This window comes from Kryptolebias marmoratus, linkage group LG24, assembly GCF_001649575.2.
Source record: "Kryptolebias marmoratus isolate JLee-2015 linkage group LG24, ASM164957v2, whole genome shotgun sequence".
Classification (NCBI taxonomy): domain Eukaryota; kingdom Metazoa; phylum Chordata; class Actinopteri; order Cyprinodontiformes; family Rivulidae; genus Kryptolebias; species Kryptolebias marmoratus.
Window position 1 is genome coordinate 6,240,616 of NC_051453.1, and position 24,830 is coordinate 6,265,445.

Below are 24,830 nucleotides of genomic sequence, written 5' to 3' on the forward strand. Positions count from 1 at the left end.
GTGAGAATTATTACACGATGGAGGATGCATCACTGTTCCAGAAGTCTAGTTTCATGTTATTTTTACACTCACCGCCACTTTATTAGGTACACCTACTCCATAGCTCGTTAACACAAATAACTAATCAGCCAATCACATGGCAGCAATTCAAATTCAAGCATCAAGATGTGGGGAAGATGACATGCTGAATTACCAACTGAGCATCAGAACAGGGAAAAAAGGAGAATTAAGTGACCAAACATGAACCAGATGAGCTGGTCTAAGTAGGTGAGCAGATCTACAGGGACTTTCACCCACAAAGATCTCTAGGGTTTACAGAGAATGGTCAAAAAAAAAAAAAGAGAAAATATCCAATGAGCCACAGTTTTGTGGACGAAAGTGTCCTTTTGGTGTCAGAGGAGAATAGGCAGTGGTTCAAATGATCGCTCGTTACAACCAAGGTCTGCAGAACACCATCTCTGAACAAACAACACAACCAACCTTGAAGCAGATGGACTACAGCAGCAGAAGAGCTCACCGTATGCCACGGCTGTCAGCTAAGACCAGAAAACTGAGGATACAGTCTGCACAGGCTCATCGGAAATTTGGAAAAATAACACCTGATGCGTCTGGATTCACTGAACTCTGACGGGCTCCACAATCAGCAGGTCTCAGTCCAAACAAGCATGTGCAGCCGACAAATCTGCAGCGACCGTGGGACGCTAACATGTCAACATGGACCAAAGGTTTCCAACGCCTCATTCAGTCCAAACCACCAGCAAACTTTACCTAATAAAATGGTTGCATCATTGGACCTGAAAGTGGGATTTGTCAGTGAAATAAAGATGACAGGAACTCTATTGGACTAATTCTTAGATTAAATATAATTACTGTACATAGCATCCTCCTCTGACACACAAGGTCAGCATCAAACAGCTAATACTCTCATAAATGCAGCTAATAAAACCACTGTTTCTAGAGATTCAGTTATGATTCATACTGATTCAAAGTTTTAATTCACGTTTTATGAAGTGTTCAGGGTGCAGTCACTTTTGGCTCCATGTTATGTTGGCTATGTCATCTTTTTTTGTTTGTTATTACATTGTAATAACTGTAGAGAGCACATTGTTGTGTTTAAGGTGTATGAATGAACTCTAAACAAAAATCTTTACCATGAAAGACAGGTCAAACAGAAAATTGTTGTTGTCGTTGCAAATTTTGATTTCAAAACATTTAGTTTGCAGTTAAAACTTGAAGCAGACCTCTTCTACCCTGGTGAGGACTTTGAGGCTCACACTAAATGAACACACAGACAGGAGGGCCTCTCTGCTGGGATAAAGCTGAAGTTTCCTGAAGGGAAGTCTCCTACTCCCCTAATAAACCCCCCCATCCCTACACACACACATATCTCCTGCACCCCGTGAGAGACCTCCCATTGTCTCCCAGTAGGAACTGGGGGGAGAGGAGGAAAGCCATCGGTCCGTCCTGAAAGCTGCTTCCTGAAGGCAGCAGGAAAACAGAGGAAAAGACTAGCAGAAACTGCGAGCTGAACAAATAATGTGACCCAAACGTACACTCAGGCATCCTGCAGACATAAAAACATCCAAGATCACATGACTCGTCACACTGCGCTTGGATAACACGCCATCACACCAGGCAAGCAGTCACGTGTTTTCAGTGCTCAGGTTAAACCTCGCACGCAGCATCACCTGTGTGGATGCTGCTACAAATCGCAGCTTCTGCCACCAGTCCCTTAAATATAAACTGTGCTAACAGCTTGTTTGACTTGCTGCATGAAGAAAAATTATTTTTCATTACAGTCAGGCTGACTTCAAACATCACATGCGTCCTGACGTCCCTCCCACTTCCTTCCAGATCTTTCAGCAAACAATCAGCCACATTCAGCCTCCACAACGAGCCATTATGCCTCTTAAGTGGCTACGCCGTTTTCCTACAGTTTTGTGAGGCCTCGTTGTTTTCCCGAAATAAGCCTCCCCTCCCAACCCACATTAGCCTGTGTCCAGGTTCAAAATGTCACAAAGTGAATTCAGTAAAGTCAGAGGGGAAAATACAAACACTTGGGGAGCGTTTGGCGCTCCAGCGGCTCCTGATTTTAGGACACTTTCAGGACGGAGAACCCCGCCCACTGCCCACCAGGCAGCGGCATGTCTGCTGGCTGATCCGATCACAAGTAAACGGCTCCAAAAACAGATGTGAGCACATCAGGCCCCAATCAGAGGTGGTCCGAGACACTTCAATTGACATTCTCATCTGAATGCAAGCTGTCCCTAGCTCACCCACCGAACTAAAGTACGCAAAACAAATGGAGGCACGTATTGGGCTGCGTGTCAACTATAAGTGCAGTTGTTGGTGATGGAGCACAACTAAAGCAGAGTTTGGGCTGAGTAATACAATCAGGATAAACTAAACCCTTGTGCACACAGAAACCCAGTTTTCCCCAAACTATCTTTTTATTGGTCGTTTCTAAAAATATCCTCGTAAGCATGGCATCGGTTGGAGAAAGGTCTTCATCCACATCATCGTTTCCAAAAAGTTGCCTTTTGGCTGCCTTCACAAAAACACAAGGTTGTTTATGCCATTTTGGAACATCCTAAAACTCTGTTTCTGTGTGGACAAAAGGCTGAAACATTAAAATGTTTTTTTTGCATATTCACAAAGAACATGATAAAATAGACACAGGCAGTATTTCAGTTTTTTCTTGGGCATAAAACGGGTAAATAATAGTGCAAAGTAGGATGCATTTTATGGCCAGGTGGAAACCTTGTGCACTTGTGATCAGATCAGTCAGGATGCTTTTAGTCCCCTTAAAGGGACATAAGATTCATCTTTAATATTCCAGTTTTTAAAAGATTAAACTGCATCTGCAATGTACTCTGCAGCCGATGTGAAATAAGCAACACTTCTAAAATTCGGATCACTAAAACATAAAATGCAACCCCTCTGGTTACTTCCCTCGTTGTTGGTGTTTATCCTGGTTTTCTAAAATGCATTTTTATTTGATTCTAGCCATTAAAAATCAACATTAAGCGGCTGCAGAACAGTTTGTGTCTCTGTCAGGTTCAGCGCTCCACCCTGAATAAAAGCAGCCCTCACAAATCAGATTTTCCTAAATTAACCAGTTTCCAGTTTCTTCTGCGTCACCTTGTTCTCCAACTTTCCCCGAGTTCGTTCCCCCTGAACAGGACAAACTGAACCCACGTGGTTCAGCTTCCATTGGAGTTAAATGTCAACATTTTCATCTGAACAGCACTTGTTTGTCCCTCGTTTCCTTTCCCTCCGCTCACTTTAGCTCTGTGTGTTTTCAAGCCAAACAAACAAACCAGCTTAAGGCATCTCTAACAGCCTTTCGGCGCTGACGTACATATCTGCTCCACAGATTTGGGTTTAAGAGAAGCCTGTGACCCGTTTGTCTCTTTCACAGCAGAAGCTACCGAGTCTCCAGATGTCTGACTGTCGTAACTACAAAACAGTAACAGATGTTCGCCCACCTTATGCCCAGAAACAAGCGAAATGCTGCACGTGTCTATTATCGTGTCATTTCCTTCGCTGGTGGAAATTACACTTGTTCCGAGTCCGTTTGATGGAGGGGTCGAGGTAATGACAAGGCAGAGGATGTATGTAACGCTTTGAAACGCCTCCCGCAGAGCACACCTTAATCTCCACAGAGCTGCTCCTGAGGAAAACACCCGTTTGTGGGTCTTAATTCAGTTTTCCATAACGCAGTGATTCAGTTAGCTTCTCAGATTTGGCTCAGCCACTACTCTCTTTGTCCCAGGAGGATGTAATTTGATGTCTGCCAGGCATCACAGAGTTTAATTGGACATATCGGTGCCCTGTGGTCGACTCTCAGATCATCTTCCTTCTGATTTCATCCAAACTGCAGCAGAAACTCCCCTTTTTCCTGAATCTTTTCCATCTTTACTGCTTCTAATTCAGTTGTTTTACAGTCTTGCTTCTCAGTCAGTCTTTTTCTGTGTGTGTGATTGTCACGGCTTAAAATTATGGATTTTTCAGCAGCTTTTTTTAAAAGAAGCTGCATTAAAAAAAGCTTTATTATTTACTTTCTTAATCAAAGCAAAACAGAAATAAATTTACAAAATTAACAGCAAAAAGGCCCGTGTTCCGCCACTTTCGTGTAATACTTCAGGATTCTGACTTGCATGTATTTCAGCTGTAATATCTGACAGGAAACGGGACCTCGTTGGACATGTCTTCATCTTGCAGGCCGAGCCAGACTCGGGTTTCAGAAAGTGAAACCAGGCAGGAGACCGAGGGGTTTGGTCAGATTGGCATGAAATGTGCGGTGATTGGTGCAAAATTTGCAAGGATTGTTTGAATTTGCGCCAATAGCTGCAAACGCAATAACTTCCTGGAGGGACTGGGTTTTTTTTGCAATCTTCATGAATAGTGAATAAAATCACCAATAAAACCTTTACAGACTTCTTGTAAGCTGTTGAGAGTAAATGTCATTGTGTTATTTTTAACCCTTCAACTCAGCTTTTATCTTCATCAGCAAACAGTTTGACTCAACATGTAGGGCTGCGTGGCATAGCTAGTTAGCACTGTTGCCTCGCAACAAGAAGGTCACAGGTTTGATTTCCTCCGGCGGCCTTTCTGCGGGGAGTTTCCATGTTCTTCCCACGCAGGTGTGGATTTTCTCTGGCTACCTCCTGCAGCCCCAAAGCATGCATGTTAGGTCAACTGGCTACTGTAATTTGTCCCTGGTTGTCTGTCTCTTTTGTCTCGATTTGTCCTGGTCTGGAGACGTGTCCAGGACGAACCCCGCCTGTCGCTCAATGACCCCTGGAGACGAACAGGAACAAGCAGGTAAAGAAAAACCAATGGATGCATTTAGAATAAAATACAGCCAATAAACTAAAGGATTTAGAGCTTTGTGCAGCTTCTGAGTCACCTCTCATTTCCTCGTTTTGTCTGACCGGTTTATAATCTTTTTAAAGAACAGACTTTCCCTTTAGTTTCTGCAGTTTCACCATTTTTAGTTTTTTGTTTGTTTGTTTTGTTGTTAGGCCACTCATCACTAAAACCATGACTCATTCAAAGGGTTAAATAAAAGCATAGTCGGTTTTAAATTGCATCCTAAGGTGTTTTTCTTAAATTGCCTGTTTGTTACAAAGTTATAATTTGTTCTTTTTTCTTTAGTTGCATCTATGAAAACAAATAAAACTCTTTGCAAAATTTAAAACTTGTGTTTTTAATACCGAAGTGACGAAAAGCTGCAGGATGGAGCTCCTCTCAGGTACCGTTTCAGGTCTTTACTGAACTTCTCACACTTTTGAGGACGTGACTATCAGATACTGTTCAGATTTTACAGGCTTGTCGCTTCTTTTTCAAATTGTTCAGCTTCCTCACATTTATTGACTGAAAATTAGTAAAAAAGGAAGCTAAATGTACAGAAATGAGAGGTTGTTGAGGACTTTTGCACAACACTAAATACTGACAAGTCAACTTTATCAGGGACAAACAAAATCCATCTCAAAAGGTCAATAAAGCATAAAACTTTAGACCAATCAGGTCTTTTTTTAAACATTATTTGCATCTTTCAGTTCTAACAGAAGAGTTTCCAATACTAATATTAGCTGTGATTTATTCTCTAACGCTACATAAAAGCAACAAAACTATTTTTAAAGAATAAGAGGGGATTTAAAAAGGTAATGGATCAATAACCCAGAAGTAGGAAAGGTTTAAAAGTTGGACATAAAGGCTGGATTATACTTGGATGCAGCCGTGTGATCTGAGAATCCAGTGTCAGAGACTTGTTAGAGCTTTTTACGGGACTTTGTGACTTCATACGGCGGGGGTGCGTCTCTGCAGGAACCTCGGTAATAAACAACATTTGTTTCATTACGAGCCGCTGGACAGAGCCAACCTGTGTGCTTTGGTGGGTTCGGGAAGCAAGGTTTCTCTCAGGAGTCTGAAACTAAAGTTAAACTAAAACTAGAGAAGCATCAGATTCAAGACAGAAAATCAGACATTTTTAGTGTTTTACGACAAACAGTCTTATATTCAATGGTTGCAATCTCTAAAATGAAGATAACTGATAACCTTGATAAACTAAAAGAAATTCTTGCAGCACTGACAGATCTGAAGATGATCTGGATGTTTTTATCCCCTTTTTAATGTTACCCAAACAGCGTCTGATCTGACCACAGAGGACCACCTTACTGACAGTATACCACGCATGTGGCGGCCATCTTGAATCAAGTATAATCTAAAAAAGATATTAATACAAACAGAGTTAATAAATCTATTTCCTTTCAGTTTTGAAAGACTTTCTTTCCCCCTCATGGTGATTTGAAGAGAACTGAGTTTAGCTGCACTGCTTCATATTATGAGTCTGTATTTATTGAAATTTGTTTCAGAGGCGATGATGGCGATAAAAACAAGCTGATGTGAAGATGAGATTAGGTCGAAATTCTGCTTCACAATATCTCAAGAAGCTGACTCAAAACACAGAACATGAACTGACGTGTTTTTACTGAGCTAAGCGACTGATAATCCGAAGAATATTCAGACAATTAAATCTGACAACAACCTGAGAAACAGAACCAAGGGAGGTGATTACTAAGCTGGGACAGGTGGAAACAAGGACCACTGAGGCATCTGATGAAACATTAAATTACATTTCTCCCACTCGTGGTAGAAACCTGTGTTTGTTTTGGATGTATTTACCCAGAAGGCCCTGTGTTATAGTCCATTTCCTGCTTTTGGAGCGGTCTACGGTCCGCTTGTGTTTGAACGGCGTCAGAGTTCACTTCAACCGAACCGAGACTGAGGTTTTTAGACCAGAGTTCGCCTTTTTTGGTCCGCATCAGAGTTCGATCGCACGTTCACACCTTCTGCTTCTGCTCCCATGAATAAAACAGACGGTTAACCCTATTTTTAAACTATACAAGTCAGCCCATATTGATTACAGATCTGGTTGTGTCCACTTAAATTGATCAAATTAAGATTTTATCACCCTATAAACAAACTTTGCTTCCTGATTTTGATAAATATTAATTAACAAAGTTGTATAAAACTATCTATCAGTGAAAGTCTCACAGAAAGCTTTGTGCACGCTGCAACATTCGGCCTCATTTTGTCCAAACAAATCAGTTTTTCCTCTCAAGTTCACCTCCGTGTCCTCACTGCAGCGCACAGAGTAACTCACAGACTTGCTAAAATTAAAACCACTTGTAATAAATCTAAAAATACAGCGGCATGCAGCTTATCAAGCTGCAGGACTCGTGAGCACAAACACAGATTTGATTCGGCCTCTAACTAAATAAACTGTCCTCCATCAACTTTGTGGCGTAAATGAGGCGAGAAAGCAGGAAGATGGTGGGGGTTCATTTTAAAAAAGAAAAGAAAAAAAACATTAAAGAGTATCAGATTGTGACGTTGACCTGCAGACACCTCTGACTTCACTTTCACTGAAGTTATTTTTAAGGCGGCAGCAGTAAGTCAAACCCCAGAGTCCTGTTGCAGGAAGACAATTTCCCCTGAGGGAGCTTCAGAAAGCTGCTAGGAGTTCGAATGTAAAAACGATTTTAGACTTTTCTCATCAGCTACGTCGCCTCATCGTTTATCCTTCAGCCGACATACCTTTAGACTGAGTCCAGACATTCACTGAGACAAACCGTCCCGTCGACAGTTTGCACAAAAAGTTACGATAAAGCTAACTGGTCAGATACAAGCGCCATATTTTACTGTGGCTCTTGCTGTTCTTACTGATAATTTTATCATTAAGAATACATGATTGCAAAGAAATTAGATGTAAGGACAAAAAAATTGGAACGATAGCTATAGGAGGGCTTCACCAGTAAGGTTAAAAGGTCCTATTACCCCAACCTACATAGCAAATTCAAAAAATACACTTAACGACCAACGGATCATACCGTCCACAGATTTACGGCCATGTTTTAGGGATTCTCCAATAGATCAGGCCTAAAGCCAACTCTGAAAACCACAAAGCTGGTTATCAGCTCTGTAAGTCGATCCTGGTTCTCTGACTCTGGATGCGTGTGCGTTCATGTAAAACGGGAGCAGCTGTCATTACGCGATCAATCATGAACAGAAAAGGGCATTACCGATACAAAACTAAAAGCATGAGTAGATCGGTTCGTTCGGATGAAATATCTGCTCATTCAAATGGTGTTTACATCACGGAGGGGTTACTCTAAGTAGACACTTTCACTTTCCACGGAATAAAGTATTTTTTTTTTTACTTTCTAAGTCCCATAATGACACGAGATGCTTGTATTGATTCCTATTTAAGTTGCCACAGACACAAACCCAGTTTTGTGATTCTGAATAATCCCAACCTGAACCTGAAGTTACCTCGTTAAGCCACTAATCCTGCTTCATAAAAGCTCGTTTACATTTTTGTTTGTTGATCCCCGGGTCAATAAAAACATCCTAATATGACTGAAACTGTAGTCAGTCGTAGTCAAACCTCAGATCTGACTCAGTGACCAATCAGTTCAGGTTAAAACCCATTAAAGCCTGAACGAATCCTCTGGATGTCAACGTCTTCTGGAGGGTTAATCGTTCCACGTTAACGCCTCTTCGAACAAAGTCAGATCACTACATCAACATGAGTCCACCAGCCTTATCTGCAGCTCTTTGCCCAATTGGTAAAAACGACTTCCTCTGTTTATCTTCCAGTTAAGATGAAAGATAAAAAGTTTCTGCTAATTTCCCAGAGCCGTGAAGGGCTTCATGTTTATAAAACACGGTACAAACGCACAGATGTGCTACTACAAGCACGACTTAGGGAGTAATATATCATCACCACACTGGTATTTAATCCAACACGCCCACTCCAACGCAGCCATTTGGGACTTCTGGATTCAAATCTCATGAATTTAGGTAATTTTCTGCTTTCAAACGTCAGCATAGCATCTGGAAATGTCTGTATGTGTCAGAAAAAAAGGGATGAAACTGGGAGGGGGGTTTAAACAGGCTGACAATGGCCTCAGAGGAGGGGGGGGATTTCCATCCCATGAAGCAGCCTCACCCACAACAATGTTTGAGGGGAAAAAAGATGTTTCTCCAACATCCGCTCCACATTTACTTTATTTGTCAGGCAGCTCCATAAAACAAGCTTCAGAGCAAAACAAAGAAGAATGAAGCCGGTTAAAGGTAAAAAATACCAATTATAGAGCAATAAAGAAAGCAGGAGGGGTTAAATAACCTACAGGATGCCTTTAAAGATGTGCATAAATTGTGCCATTTTGACACAGTTTTAAAAAAGCTGTTCAAAATATGTGATTATAAACTACAGATGATTAAATGTGAAACAATCACAGCAGAATGAGAGCCTCTAAGTGAGATTTCAAGTAAAAAAAAAAGGTGTTAGAAAAAGAGCTCTACGGCCTTTAAAGAATATTAAGTAAAAAAATAAAGATTTGTTTAGAGTTAGTAATTTCAAAAGGGAGCAAAGAAGCCCTTTAATATGTAAAAAAAAAACCCTGTTTAAACAAGTAAAGAAACAACTTTCTGAGTCTAAAACAGTCCAAACATAAGCTCAACATGCAAAAATTACATTTAAACACATAAACCTTTAGGACTTATAAAAAAGCTATAAACTATAAACCAATAGGCTGATAAATGAATATAAAAAACACACAGGAAGCACTGGAGGGTTTCTGCAAAATGTTACAGAAGCACTAATTCGTGCAGCTTTCCAACATTTTGTTCGAAATGTCCGCAAACTTTGAGCTAATAATAAAAAAATTAAACCTCTCAAACACAGAAATTAATCCGCCGAGTTTCTTTCTTACCTTCTGCTCGTCTCCGTCCACTCACTGAGGTTTGTCATAACTTTCGGAGAAGGTAAGGAAAAGTTCGGGAGGAGAAGGAGGAAAAAAAAACCTCCTCAGACTTTAGTGGATGTAAAGCTAACTACACGCTAATGCTAACGTCCTGTTGGGGATTTCAAAATAAAACTATTCCTAACATGAACTCCATTACCCTTATTAGAATAAAGCAAAAATGACAGCACACTATCTTACAGGAAACTCTTAAATATATATATAATAATAAAAAAGCCCTTTTTGTTTGATATCAATAAACCTTACTATACCAAACTATTTCATGCTTTTATTTTGAAGGCAAACCCGTGAATGTTTTGGCGACTTCCTGTCTAAGTGCGTGAACAGACGCAGCTCTTTAACGTTTCACTGTCGAAGGAGTCCGTGACAGACAGGCACGTCCTCCAATCGGGAAGGAGATCAGAGGCATGTGGGCGGTGACACAATGGGGGCGGGGAATGATCACCAGTTTGGTCAAATGGCGCCAAAGTGACGAGTTTATCTGTACAGTAAAAAATACAAAACTGTAAACGCTGATATTCAGCAGCAGATGGCGCTCTTTTCTTTCGATTTCAACACTTTGGCACTTTCAGAACCAGTCTCTAATCTTTTACTCTGTTTTTACTGTTTTTATAAACTAGGTTAGTTACAAATATAGTTTAAATGTCAAGAGCATTATAGATCACTTCAAAATTAATCAGATTCAGTTTTTGGAGGCTGATTTAGCAAATCAAAAAGATAGATTATAAAAATAAATAAAATCTGACCATTTAAACGGGACACTGATAATACAAACTAGCCTGTCTATTTAATCTTTGTTTGTCTTGTTAGTTGTTTTTTTTAATGAATCTTAAATGTGGATGAGCAAAATTATCCTCGTTAATTCATTTATTCATTGTTGGTTCGTTAAAACAAGGACAATGCGCCTTATATTCCTAGTAAACAGTGACTTATTTGCATGTGTAGCTGCTGGCAGGTTGATGGTAAAACGCTTAAGAAATAGATTAAGTTGAAATAAACACAGACAAAAACAAATAAACTGCAAATAAAATGATCATACTCATAGCTCCTGTTTTCCTGAATGCAATCACACCACTTTAAGGCCATCATTTCCTTTGTATGTGTTTGGCATTTAACTGTTAAATGGTAAAAATCTATCAAATATGGACAATTTGAGGAACACAAATAGATAAATTATTAAGAGATCAGTACCTAGAGCAGGGGTAGGCAATCCTGGTCCTGGAAAGCCACTATCCTGCATGTTTTCCTTGTTTCTCTGCTCCAACACACCTGATTCAGTGGTTAAATTACCACTTCATGTTCCTGTTAATGACACACTGATTTAAATCAGGTGTGTTGGAGCAGAGAAACAAGTAAAACCTGCAGGATAGTGGCCCTCCAGGACCAGGGTTGCCTACCCCTGACCTAGAGGTTGAAGAGAAGGTGTTCTTGCTCCTTTTGTTATAATTTTTGACTATGTGAGCATGAGACTCGACCGTAACGTTCAGTGTTTTCAGCCAGAAAAAGGGGAGAAACTCTGAGTTACATAACGGGGGGGACGTGACTGAAACCCACGAGTGGTTCAGGCTGCCGAGCGGTCGGGCAGGAAGGCTCAGAGGGAACAAAGCGTTTTTAGGCCGTCCTGAACAACAGGACGCAGCGTGAATGAAACAAGAAACTGTGCGCACAAACCGCGCACCGCCACAGGCACCGGACAGGACGAGCGTCACTCTGAGCCCAGAACCAAAGGTTCCTACGCATTCCTGAAAAGTGTGGAAAACTACAGCATTTGTTACGTTTGGGAAAAGAAAACAGCAGCTTAACATTTCACTGTTCCCTGTTTTATTTTCTAACAAGAGCTTTTCACATTGACTTTAAATTTCACAGTAACCTGAGATCAAACCGTGTGAATGTAAGGGGTCAGAGGTCAAAGGCTGGTCAAAAGGAGACGCCGTTCTGAATTTAAGCGTAACATTTTGAAATAAAGTAGATAAATACCTGAGTGTAGAGGACGGTCATATTGATGTCACGACGGCTTGTCCGCTACAGCTGCTCCCATTTCACCGGGTTTTCAAGAGTTACTGACGATCTGTTGAACACTTCGGGACGTTTCAGACGCGATAACACGTCACTGATGGATTTACAGCTTGTTCCGCCGGACCCAAGAGACACTGCACCTTAGAAACAGATAAAAAAGGAAGTTATTTGTGACAGAGAACAACACAAGGACGCAAAATATAAATGATCATCAGTAACATAAATTTAAAATGACAATTTAATACGATTTATTTTTCTACTACCTAAAGTAAAGCTTAAATTTCATTATAGATCAGTAACTTAAACATGACATGAGGATTTAATTGCTGCTGGATTTCTCTACAACTAAGGGCCCAAAATGGCGGTCCGCGGTCATGAACTCCGATCTGGACTCAGATCGGTTCTTAAATTTCAGTGGAATGATTTTTTTATATTTATGCTTTCCTCTCGTTTTCCTGTATTTCCAATTACTCATTTTACATACAAGACGTAGGAAGCACCGAGGTGTTTTCTACTCTGGGTCAGCCCGGCCTCCAGTCCAGAAGGTCACAGTTGGACTCGAGAGACACGAACACGTCCTCATCCTGAACCTGACTGCCTTCATCTTAACTCCACCGTCTTTATTTAACAGAAACAGGTAAATATGATAACCAATTTAACAAAAAACAAGTAGAACTGCAGGGTAATGAAGAAGCAAAAACATTCAGACAAAAAGTTTTTTTATAATGAAGCAGATCTGAAATCTGAGCTCAAATTAGAGGATATTAAAGAGGCATTTATAGCCTTTTTATCATATTAGACATTAATGCTTCTGCTTGTTGCTCGTTAAGTGAAGCGTTGTCACTTTAGAGACAATTTTGATCTAAAATATAAACGAGTAGCTCATGAGTTTAAGAATATTCCACTAATAAAAGCTCCGCTTCTCTGTCTCCACAGTTAGAAAACCCAGTTTGTGTTGGAGGCAGAGAAAAGGGAGGCTACGACCAGCGTGAACCGGCACATCCTCCTTTTCATCCACGTGTGAAAACGAGGAGCGCCCTGCGTTCAGACAAAGCCAGGAAATTATAATCCAGGTTCCTCTGTGCTTCTGCTGCGCACGTAGCGCATGAAGTCAGCAGGCCAACGAAGCAGCCCGCAGGGTTTTCACACAACGTATTAAAACTTGTCAGGAAATTCAATCTGCACGTTTACAGAAGTCTACAAATCTAACCTGAATAAATCATCTTATTGAGTCTAATCAGAGCTTTAGATCACATTCAGGCAGTGACACTTCGACATGTGACTCCTGCTTGGAATCGAACCTCCAACTCTCTCATTGGAGGACGAAGTGGATGAAAGCAGGGAGGCCATGACGGTGACATTGGTGGGGTTTTTGTGGCCACTAAGGGGCAGCAAAACATCCAGCCTCATCTTGGCGCCTTCAACTCTTCACCTCTGGCGTAGCTGCATTTCCAGTTCCGTCTCATGCCAACAAACCGTTATAACAATGTGACCCAAAGCAGCAAAGCTGGAAGCCAGAACGCTCGCAGTCCGTTACCAAAACAATAAACTATAAAGCGATTTCCCCCCACAGAGCGCCGCAGGCAGGATGGAGACGGGAGGATAGGCTACCTGTCCACATCGGCTCAGGGTACGCGTCAAAGTGCAAATACACTGGCAGCAAAACATGTTTTCGTTCGTCTCAAGGAGAGTACAAATAAGGTCAAACAGGAAGGGTTCACGAGCACATCTGTCCTGCTGTTGGTCTCAAAGCCTGGACTCAAGCTCCTGATGTTGGAAATTAACTGCTGAAAAAAGCCATTTTTGCACAAATAATTTAATTCTATGCAGGGTTCTCCAATTCACTGTAAAGAAAACAAAAACTGGGGTAATATTTTACTGTAGTTACTGTACAATCATTAACACACCCCTCCACCCAGGGTAAACTCATAAACAATGTTTATCGTGCGCAGTTCTTCAAAGTAGAACCACCATTTGCTTCAGATATGTCTAAAAAAACAATTCAATTTGAGCAAATAGCTGCAAAATTAATCACATTTTTATCAGACGCATGTAGAATCTGCAGAACCTGCAAGAAGGCGTGGGAAAATTCTAAATTTAAAGGCTGCCAGAGCAGAAAACAGATAAAAGTTAATAAAATGGAGGTAAAATCCTGCTGAAGGCGATGAACAAAAACAAAATGGAGACGACAACAACTGAAGGAAACGGTCACAACAAAGACAAAACGAGTTATTTTAACCTAAAAGAACGTTTTAAGCTGTGATTCACTTTGTTTTTATTACATTTTCAGGCCTGTTTTTTATCTGTGAAAGCTTCCCTGATTTTTTTCCTTATTTCTTTTATTAGTCAACCCAAAAGTACCATAAAAGGTTGTTGTTTTCCATCTTTTTCACTGTAAGTGAACCGAGCTGCAGAGAGGTTATGACTAAGAACCCGATTAAGTCTCCGCCCCGTAAACGAGCCGAGGGTCGGACTTTGTTTGGTCTTCTCCGCCCGTCAGCAAAACAGTGACAAACACCTAAATGTTCGTGTATGATGGGATGCTCAGGTAACAGCCTAAAACAACCCACATTTATTTGTTTTAAATGCTGGCAAAACAAAGAAACTGGGCTCTAAAGAGCTGAGCTCGCTCTGTCAAACCAACCCAAACTGAATGAAAGCAGGAAGAGTCCTTTCCTGCCACAAAACACTTAAAAGTTGTTGATGTGAAGCTTTTTATTGGAAGCTTTCATACCTGAAATGTTTCCATAAGTGTGAGATAAACTTAGACTGTAAAAAGTCACTTTTTGTTAAACATTTAACATCAAAACACCATGAATCTCTGTCAGCCATCAATTATTTGTTTAAGTTCTAGTAAATGCTCCTTTTAAAAAAGGTAAAACACAAAAAAATCCATTTGTTTATGATGCAAAGTGATTATCTAACATTTCTAATGCAGAAACCAGATGTTTGCATACATTATGAAAAGAAACGGAACCATTTTTTCCTCACAGTTTGACATTAAATCAGACCAAACCTGTTTTACATCAGTTAAAATCATTTCTATTTGCTAAACGCCCGAATAATGAGAGAGAAAATATGTCATTACTTTCTTCAAAGTCCAAAGTTTACATATATTTTTTTAGTATTTGGATTGATTTGCTTTAAACTGTCTGACTCGGGTCAGACGTTTTGGGTTTCTCTCAAGTTTGGTGGAATTTCGTCCCGTTCCTCCTGACAGAACTGGTGTCACCGAGTCACAAATTAATCACGGCTTTGTGACGACGTCTCCAAAACACTGACCTTGTTGTCCTCCAGCCAACAAGGCCGTCCAATCAACCAACCAGGCCGTCTGCAGAGGGACATTGTCCATTTGAAGACTCATTTGTGTCCAAGCTTTAACGTCCTGATGTCTTGAGATGTTGCTTCAATATTTCCACATAATGTTCTTTCCTCTTGACACCATCTATTCTGTGAAGTGCACCGGTCCCTCCTGCAGTAAACACCCCCACAACATGATGCTGCCACCCCCGTACTTCACAGTTGGGATGGTTCGAGCTTCCTTCTTTTTCCTCCAAATGTAACGATGATCATTATGGTCAAACCTTTAAAATTCAGCTTCATCAGACCACATATCCAGAAGTTAAGGTGTGTCCCTGTGTCCTTTAGTAAACTGTAATCAGATTTTTTTAAATGTTATTTTGGATTTAAAGGCTTCTTCCTCTCTGACCAGCTTCAGCAGCATCTTCACAAGCTGCTTTGCTTTGGTTTCGGGGTTGATGCTCACATTTCACACCGAAACCCGTCCATCTCAGGAACACCGGACCCGTCTACTTCCTGAGCGGTCCGATGGTGTTTATACTTGTCTATAATTGTTTGAACAGATGACTGTGGCGCCTTCAGGCATCTCCAAGGTTTAGTCTGATTTAATGTCAGACTGAGAGGTTGATTGTATTTGTCTAATCAATTATTCAGAAAAAATAAGAAATAGCTGCTCGCAATTTTAAGCCCAAACTCAACAACCTCCTATAATTATTTTAGATCAGGGTTAGCTTCCTTCCCTCCATCAAACGCAGTGAGTCTCTGAACCACGTGTGTTTTCTCACACTGCGGTCTCTTCCTCCTGTTTCTGGGTAAAAGGTGAACGCAGCAGAGGAGCAGGGTGACCTGTGGAGAGGCCGAGGGGACGGACGAGCGGACGACCAATGAACCGTCAGGGTAAACAGGCGTCCAGATCCAACCAGATTAATACCGCGGAGCAGAAAATACATAAAACAAAGAAAGAAAGGTCAAGGAGGGGTTATGTTTAAAGATAGAACGGAGGTGCGCTTATAGGGGCACCTTCGTTCCTTTTTAACTTTATCAGACCTAAACGGGAGAAAATGTCCTTTTTTTTTTGCTGCGTGGTGGGCAAAGATCAGAGGCGAACACGTCCCAGCACCGGTGTTGTGCCAAAAAGTGATTCTCTGCCAAAAACTGATCGGGTGAGATCGGGCGCGCCCCCGCGAAGGAGCGCGCTGCGGGACTGCGCTCAGCCTGCTTCAGTGTCTCGTCGAGTCTTTTCGAAGGTTTTTCTCGGTCGTTTAGTTGTTTTAGACAAATTATGTAAACACCAAAAACACACATATAGTTTATTAGCCAAGATTACAACAAAGGTTCTTCTCGTTTACCCTTTTCTCTCTCTAAGACTTGCGATGTTCTTTTCACGGGTTATCGGCACTAAGCTTGTTTAAATTTCGAACAACTGTGTGGTTACTGAACTGTGATGGAGTTAGTTGGAGGAAAGTTACATCCATCACAGTTCAGTAACCACACAGTTGTTCGAAATTTAAACAAGCTTAGTGCCGATAACCCGTGAAAAGAACATTTTTATTGCTATATTCCCGTTAGGAATTGAAGTGATCAGATATTTATGATAAACGATAAAACACGAGAATGACTCTCACGGGGAAACATCGCAAGTCTTAGAGAGAGAAAAGGGTAAACGAGAAGAACCTTTGTTGTAATCTTGGCTAATAAACTATATGTGTGTTTTTGGTGTTTACATAATTTGTCTAAAACAACTAAACGACCGAGAAAAACCTTCGAAAAGACTCGACCAGACACTGAAGCAGGCTGAGCGCAGTCCCGCAGCGCGCTCCTTCGCGGGGGCGCGCCCAATCTCACCCGATCAGTTCTTGGCAGAGAATCACTTTTTGGCACCGCACTGGCGGATAATTGTGCTGCTGTTGGAGAGGCAGGTGGAGCCAATGGCTTATATAATATAGTAGTATAGTATAGTATAGTATAGTATAGTATAGTATAGTATAGTATAGTATATACGTCATTGGGTGGAGCAGTGAGGCTCCAAGGAGCAGAGGTCACAAAGGTGCAGAACTTCAAGTACTTACGGTCCACTGTCCAGGAAGAGAGGCGAAGAAGAGAGACCAGGCAGGATGGAGTGGATGGAGAAAAGTTTCAGGAGGGATTTGTGATAAAAGGCTGGCAGCAAAGGTCAAAGGAAAGGTTTACAAGGCAGTGGTGAGAGCAGCTGTGTTGTATGGTTTGGAGACAAAAAGACTGGAGACAGAACAGGAGGTGGCAGAGCTGAAGATGCCGAGGTTCTCCTTGGGAGGGACAAGGATGGTTTGGACATGCAGAGGAGGGACAGTGGGTATATTGGAGATGCAGCTGCCAGGAAAAAGACAAACAGGAGACACATAGATGCAGTTCGAGAGGACATGGAGGTAGTTGGAGTGAGTGGACATAGAAGACAGAGTTAGATGGAGGACGACTCGCTGTGGCGCTAACGCAAAGGGAAAAGCCGAAAGAAAAAGTGCCTAAAAGGTTTTCTAAAAACCAGTGTTAATTAGAATTTTCTTTGTTTTGATCTGATATATTTCAATCTACTCTTCGTGTGTTTTGTTAGGATTATGGTTAGTTTGGTTTTGCTTTTCCAGTGTTTCTACTTTTGGTTACGCTTTTGCGTAGAACTCCATGAAAATGATCAGATCAAGAAAATTTATTTGTTAACTTGTTATTATGTTTATTTAATGATTTAATAACCAAAAGCTTGCTTCAAGCTCATCCAAAGGGTAGGGCAAAAATAAACTAGCCTACTTAAGGAGAACGATAATGTTTTGGTTTGTGTCTGTTTGTTACCAAAATGCACCTGTGGCACAACTGGCCTTTGAAATGACAAAATTAGCTATAGTTCAGTCATTTTACCAGATACTGAGCTAAAATATGATGTGGTAGTAGCTGAGAGTCATCCTAAACACATACCTCTGAGCATGACTTCCTGCAATATTTCATGAGATTACGCCAAATGGTGTTTTCAAGGTTTAACCCAAACAGTTTCAGGTCTGTCATGTCTTAACAGTAAATGATCTTAGTCTGAAACTCTGGCATGAAAGGTGGCGGGTGATATGCATTCCTTTAAGGAATGACACGAAACAAACTGTGTTCCACCTTTGAAAAATGACCTTGATCTTCTGTTACAGTGTCTGTTGTTTAATGTTTTTATTACCCTTATAACTGTAAACAGTCCAGCTTATCTGTGTATAACGTTTGACTTGTATTTAATGATTAAGTGGTGCACGTGTGTGTGTGTGTGACAGTTTAATAGCAAGTTAACTATTCTCCTCTGAAAAAGCGGCAAGATTAGCCCAGAAACAGATCTGTAATGTTACCAAAGTGTAATGTTTTTTCCCAGCCGGTTTTGGAAGGAAAAAAAGGAAATAAAGATGTCTTTTGTACAAAAATCAACAGGCAATAACTAAAAACTCTTAATATTACCTGTTATAGGAGGTTGACCTGTCTTTACAGTCATAATTTGGGCCTAAAGAAGCTGCAGAGCTGTTTATTATGGTCAAAACTGAACTTTGAACCTCTTCGAATTGTTCAACACTTAAGAAAGAGCAAGGTATAGAGAATAAAAACACACAAACATTAGGGATCATTTTAATATATATATTTTTTTATGTATAAATCTGTAAATAAAAAGATTGGCGCAGAAACACATCTGCGCTAATTGAAAACAACAACAAAACAAGAATGAATGTCATTCCATCACCATTTTCCCCAAGCTTAAATAGTCCTGCAACATGCACACCGATCTACAAGTCCAACATTTCTCTTTAGACAACCATAAAATTTAAGCTTTGAAACTCCTTGTTTCTGTAAAGCTCTATAAAGAGTCCCAAGTCCATTTTCAGCTGCAGCGTTCCCCGTTCCAGAGTGACAAATGATTTGTAAAATGAGTTATGAGTCAGTAATTTTTTTACAAAGGTAATCTATTTACAGCCGTTGGCTGATTTTTATTAAGGCTACACTCATACCTTAACTCTTGGTGGAGGCGGTCATGTCAAGTGATATGGCATATTTGTTGTCTTACACAAAGAGTAAAGCATTTCTGTTTGTTTTTGTTGGATTGAGCACAGCTATAGGAACATCAGGCTGTATTGTGCCTTTGCTCAAATGCCAGTAAATCTGCCATGAGCACACATTGTCTGGCAGGTGAACGTACGGGCCCCTAATCTTGCTCTTTACCCAGAAGGTCAGTCCAGCCAGGAAACTGTTGGTGCACTCCAGCCACAGAAGGTTGACAGAGATGTGGGCCGGCACAGCAAAGCCGCAGAGCAAACAGGATACGGTCACGACAAGATACGGCATCCAGAAGATCAGAAAACCCAGCATGAGACTGAACCACAGCGGGGGCCGCAAACAGACTTTCTTCTCCAGAGGTTTCTCCTCTTTGCTGGTTGTTTCGAAGTTGGGACTCCAGGTTGAAGTAAAGGGCAGGTCACTTGTCATTTTCTGCTTTTCCTCCAGAGTTTCATAGATCTGGTCAGCCTCTTTGACCCACTGAGAAATCCCGGAGCAAAATGGCAGCATTGACAGAAAAGTTACGGAAAAAAGTCCCAAAATGATGACCGTGACCGCTGTCGACTTTTCCACCTTACAGACCATTGCCTTGGTCCCTGACATGGTATCCAGTTGTGCCAGCTCTGAGTGAAAGAAGCCAAAAGAGTAAGCAAAAGCTGCCATCCATACCAGCACTGTCAAGATCGCGTTCTTGAGCAGCTTGCAAAGCACCGAGCGGTTGCCCAAACAGGTGTCCTGTAAACAGTAGTCTAAGAAACCCAGGAACATCATGGGGAGTGGGATCACGCCATACACTGCTGAAGCTCTGCCCAGGAGGAAACAGGTTGACGGTCCCTCAGCTCCGAGAAACCAGACGATTCCCATAAAAAAAGTAAGAAGGAAGTCGGCCAGTACGATGGACAGGCTGCACACGCTGAAAAAAAAGATGTACCGTTTTGGGCTGCATGCGTAGAAGACGGCTACATCCAGGGCCAACTTGATAAATAAGAGCCAGAAATACTTCTCATTGTTGTTTATGTGAAGGCCAGAAGCGCTCTCCCACTGCTCCAGGACAGCCAGCATCTTTACAGTTTGGCTGTACTCCGAAGACACTGGCAAGGCTGGCAGCATTTATGTTGACAGAACCAATCTGAAGACGGAGTAAAAGAAATACTGCAGAGAATCCTGCAAAAACAGCAAGGAAAACGTTATCAGATCATTTCATTAAAAGCAAATGCGTCTAGTTTAACTTTACTCAAAAACTCTTTTAATTCAAAAAGGAAATAAAATCATTTTGCATTTTGCCATAAACTCAAGATCCTGCTGTAAAGCAGAAAGAACTCTGAATAAAATCACTAATGTAAAAAGTCCTACATGTGTTGACACGATGAGAGAGAAATGCAATTACGATGCAAATAAGGCCGTTGTTTCACATTGTCGCTTCATGAATATGGATCAGACATGCAGACTTTTATTTTTCTTATGGATAAAGGATCAACATTGCTGTCATTAGAATCACATCGTATTTACAGATTATTATTTCAGATCTGTGATTTGCCGCTTTTGTCGCCTCAAGGCTTGAAGATTGTGCAACTGCTGTAGGTAATGAGGTCGCTGAAGGTGTGAAAAGAGTCGTTTCCAACATAATCTGGAGATTAAAGTATACATCCTGTACGATCTTGTATCTATACAAAGTAGAAATCACTCATGCTTTGTACGTGCACAACTCGCACATAAAAAAGACTAATGAAGGAAAGCAGCACGTTAGGTTCTCCGCCAAACCCATAATTTACTGGTGTTTATCTCTGCAAATGAAGTTAATGTTTGACTGTGTTTCATTTCATGTAAAATCTTGCAGTTATATTTAACTGTTGAGCGGAAATCTTGACACCTATTTATGTGAATTTGACCTAACCCTTACTTTATGAAAACCTGTTTAAGCTCTCACCAAGCCTTCCATTTAATCTGAATTTCTTTCATTTGGCTACACATTCAAATCAGATGACTATATAGCTTTGCATTCTGACGTGTTTCTGTTTAAAACATTTACATAAAAATAATTTCAGGCCCTGAAATAATTTAACTAGAGCTTGTCTGCTTTTCTTCACAGCTTAAAACAAAAACTAAATTGCCTTGTTTTGGAGTTTGGAGAAATTAAACAGGCTTCAAATCTGCAGGAACTATTGATTCTTCTCAGAACTCTGTTTAAGACCTAATTTTCTGACATTTATTTTGTCTCCGACTGTTAATTTAATTTTTTTTTAAACAAATTTCTCTCTGTTTTTCACTTTTTAACTACGATTTTTCCTCCATTGCTGGAAAAGAACAGGTAAATAAACTTTACAACTGAGTTTTTTCCAGAATATTTAGCTAAGAGTGGACCTAAAAAACTCTTAACTTGTCAAAAACAGTTTAAACACTCACTTAAATTTTCATGCATTTGCAAAAGCACTTAACGTCACACACTGTCAGCGCAAAAAAAAATACATTTAGAATGATTTTTTTAAAAGGTAATTTTCATTTGACCATCGAGCAGCAGTTGTGATGATCGCTATCATTATCTGACTTTTGATGCAAATACTCGTTTCCACAGATATACTGAAGCTTTCAGCTCATGCCATCAACAACCCTTTTAATTTCAAACGATTTCAAACATCAGTAATAGTTTATCTAATTCTAATAGGTGTTATCTTACCACGCAAAATCGTGTTACTTCCACAACAGCGGCTCTCTGCTTCCCGTTGTCCTGGTCCCGTCAGTTATAGTAGATCTTCTGGTCCAACGAAACGTAGTTCATGCTTTCATCTGCAAGACTGTGGGCTGCGTTCAGGTGGAGCACCTTTCTTATATCCCGCCCCTTTTTAAGGCTCCACCTTTTCACTTTGAATGGTCAATTTTGTCAGACACACCTTTTCATGTGTTCAAGGAAATCTGTTTGTTTTCATAACCACACGTCCGAAAGGCAACTTCCTTTTATTAATTTGCATGTCCTGCAATAGACAACAACAACAGGTGAAAAAAAGAAGCCTTTTCTGAGAATAGGTGTGGGTGTAGCCTCGCCCTCTACAGGGTTTTGTTTGTCTGCATCATGTCGGTATATGGTTTCACCATGTTTCTCAGAAAAATGATACCTATGCTGAATGATGCACGCTTAAAACTTCTCAGAAAAACAACTCTAGCTCACAGTTTTGCCTTTGTTTGTTGTCTGGCGTAGTTTGTATTCAGTAATCAAAGGTGTAGTTCAGACCGTTTGAAGTTAACTTTGGTGAAAAGGTTAAGAGCAGTAATGCCTGTTGCAGACAGCTCTTGGGACAACTTTAGTTTGGAGAAAAGGATATTAGTTTTGTGGTAGAGACAAAAATGGATTACTGTCTATTTAAAATGACTCGAGTTTCGAAATTATGTACGGGTCATGCAAACAGCTTTTTATCGCCCGCTGCAGAAGGCGAACGGGGGATAATGTTCTGTTTGTTTGCATTTTTTAGCAGAATATCTTGATTCACTGAGCGGATGTTAATGAAACTTTCAGAAAGAATTTACTGGGTTGACATCTACATCCGTTTACCATTTGGAGTCAACCTGATTCAAGATGGCCGTCACAGCAAAGCTATTTTTCAAACTCAAAATGGATGTAGCCAGCCCAGCCAGTTTTACGGACATCGAGCTGCCAGTCGATGTGCCAATAGCTGGGCATTGTCCTCACCACAAAGTTCAAGTGCAACACATAGTGCAACTTTTTTTGCCTAAAACCTTGGCAGGAAGCCTGGACTCAACCCTGTTTGTTTGTTTGTATTTTAACAAACGATCTCATAAACTACTGGATGGGTTTCAGTGAAACTCCCAAAGTAATTATTGGCTGTACATTTACAGCCGAGTAACTTTTGGATTCTGACCATTTCAAGATGGTCGCCACAGCTAATTAGCCTTAGTCTACACGAAAATGGCTACAACTCTGTGAGTTTTACAAACATTGAGCTGAAATTCGGTGTTCGAGTAGCTGAGAGTCCTTCACAACACATGCTCCAAGCACGATCAGGTAAGATCACAATGTTGATTGCAATGTTGCATCAAGACGGTGCATACGCGTTCTTTTAAGGACTGCTAGGCCTTTAATTATAAATGTATCCATAACTGTAAATTTAGCATTAGGAGTAACTTACAGTGTACAGAAAGTTCTACAGCTAGCTGCTGCTGTCATTATGGTGTTGGCAAATGACCATAGACTATTTATTTTGACTGATGTTTTGTCCACTTGGACTAGCCCTTAGCTCATCAGTCCAGTCAGAACTGAAGAGTTTCTCCACACTGAGGTGGTTTAAAGAGCTGTTAAAGTGGCTGTAACTTTGCACCGAGCTGTGTGTCTCCACGGGGGACTTCAGACGCGTGTTGGCTGTTCGTGGTGGATTTCCTGGAGTTGGAATCCATTGTTAGACGAGCCTGTTCCCCATGTCACCTAATCGCAAGCAATGCGTCTTCTCACCTTTTATTGTTCTTCCACGAATAAACAAAATGAGAAGAATTTATTTTGTTATGAAAGAAGAAAAAAACCCAGCCCTCATATCATTAATGAAACAAACACCAGTTATCCTTCTCAGTTTCAAAAAGTCTTAAGTATCGGTTTCTTTAGAAGTGCAAACTGGAAAAGCTGTCTTACCTGTTTTTTGGCATGTCGAACTGTATCATAACTATTTAATGTAAACAGTTGTTCACAGACCTCTTTTGTTTCACTGCGCTTCGGTTTGCATTCGGCCCCATTTGCATTTTGCTGGAATGTGTTTTATTAGACGATTGTAATTCTGTTTCAGTCATTCCTTCCATAGCACACATTTTCCCTTTTTGGTAAACAATATCAGAAAAAACCCCAATATTTTCAGAAACCAGGACAAAGGAAGTTTATCAGTTATATCTGGTTAGTTTCGTTTTAGTGAAGTTAGTTAAAATTATTATTATTATTTAATCTGATAGATTTGTTGGACACAAGAACTTTTTTTATTGAGATCTAAAACAGCCAAAATTAAGAAAAATACTGTAATATTCTTTTAACTGTTTTATTTCTTTACTTTTTCCTGTACGTTATTTATTTTCATTATATTTATTTTCCTGCAGTGCATTGTACTGTTTGATTCATGTTTATTAATTTCAGTATTTTCTCTCCACCCATGTTTCTCTGGCTTATTTGCCTATAAGTTTTGTTTCCTTGTTGCACCTATAATTAGTTTTTCATAAAAAACAAAAAAACCAGAAGCTGTCATAGTCTGATTAGTAAACGGGTCCATTATTCGTGTCGATAAGCGAGAATACTTTTAAAAATGCAAAACGGAGACGCAGAAGCAGCAATAAGGGGGAGAAAATGCAAGGATGCAGAGATAAATTAGCATACACATTTTCAAAATGCAATCATTAATTAAAGCTGCTCGGGCCTAATAATAATAAGAAACATAGCAGATCCAATAGGCCTTCGCAGCGCTGTCGCTGCTCGGGCCTAAAAATCACATTGTAAACTGAGAATACGTTTAGAAAAATTAAGAAAGTGAAAATGGTTTGAAAAAACAAAGATGGGTAAAACAAGTTTTTTAAATAGTTTTGCCTTAAAACATCTTTCATTGAGCCGTTTTTTCTTGAAAAGTCCTGATTTTTGTCTCGTCTACCAGGATG

General features: G+C 40.4%; 2 protein-coding genes across 3 annotated transcripts in view; both read right to left on the bottom strand.

The window, feature by feature from the left end:
* kank3 (KN motif and ankyrin repeat domains 3) overlaps window positions 1–11,988 on the bottom strand; it is a 23,804-nt gene extending 11,816 nt beyond the window's left edge. Inside the window, exon 1 of one of the 2 annotated variants that reach the window (XM_017413564.3) lies at window positions 11,814–11,988. The gene's annotated coding sequence lies outside the window, so the exon portion shown is untranslated. Of the gene's footprint in view, window positions 1–9,785; window positions 9,892–11,813 lie in introns of those variants that run through there. The other variant, XM_017413563.3, reaches the window with a different exon arrangement.
* A 6,771-nt stretch (window positions 11,989–18,759) lies between these two features.
* Window positions 18,760–22,025, bottom strand: LOC108234257 (probable G-protein coupled receptor 160). The gene is made up of 2 exons (XM_017413306.3): window positions 21,871–22,025; window positions 18,760–20,360 (listed from the first exon to the last, which is right to left on the bottom strand). The coding sequence occupies exon 2, from the start codon at window positions 20,304–20,306 to the stop codon at window positions 19,203–19,205; it is 1,104 nt and encodes a 367-aa protein (XP_017268795.1). The 5' UTR covers window positions 20,307–20,360; window positions 21,871–22,025; the 3' UTR covers window positions 18,760–19,202.
* Between the last annotated feature and the right edge of the window lie 2,805 nt (window positions 22,026–24,830).

Excerpts from the sequence above, each read along its gene's own strand:
- LOC108234257 (XM_017413306.3), bottom strand. The coding sequence starts at position 20,306 with ATGCTGCCAGCCTTGCCAGTGTCTTCGGAGTACAGCCAAACTGTAAAG.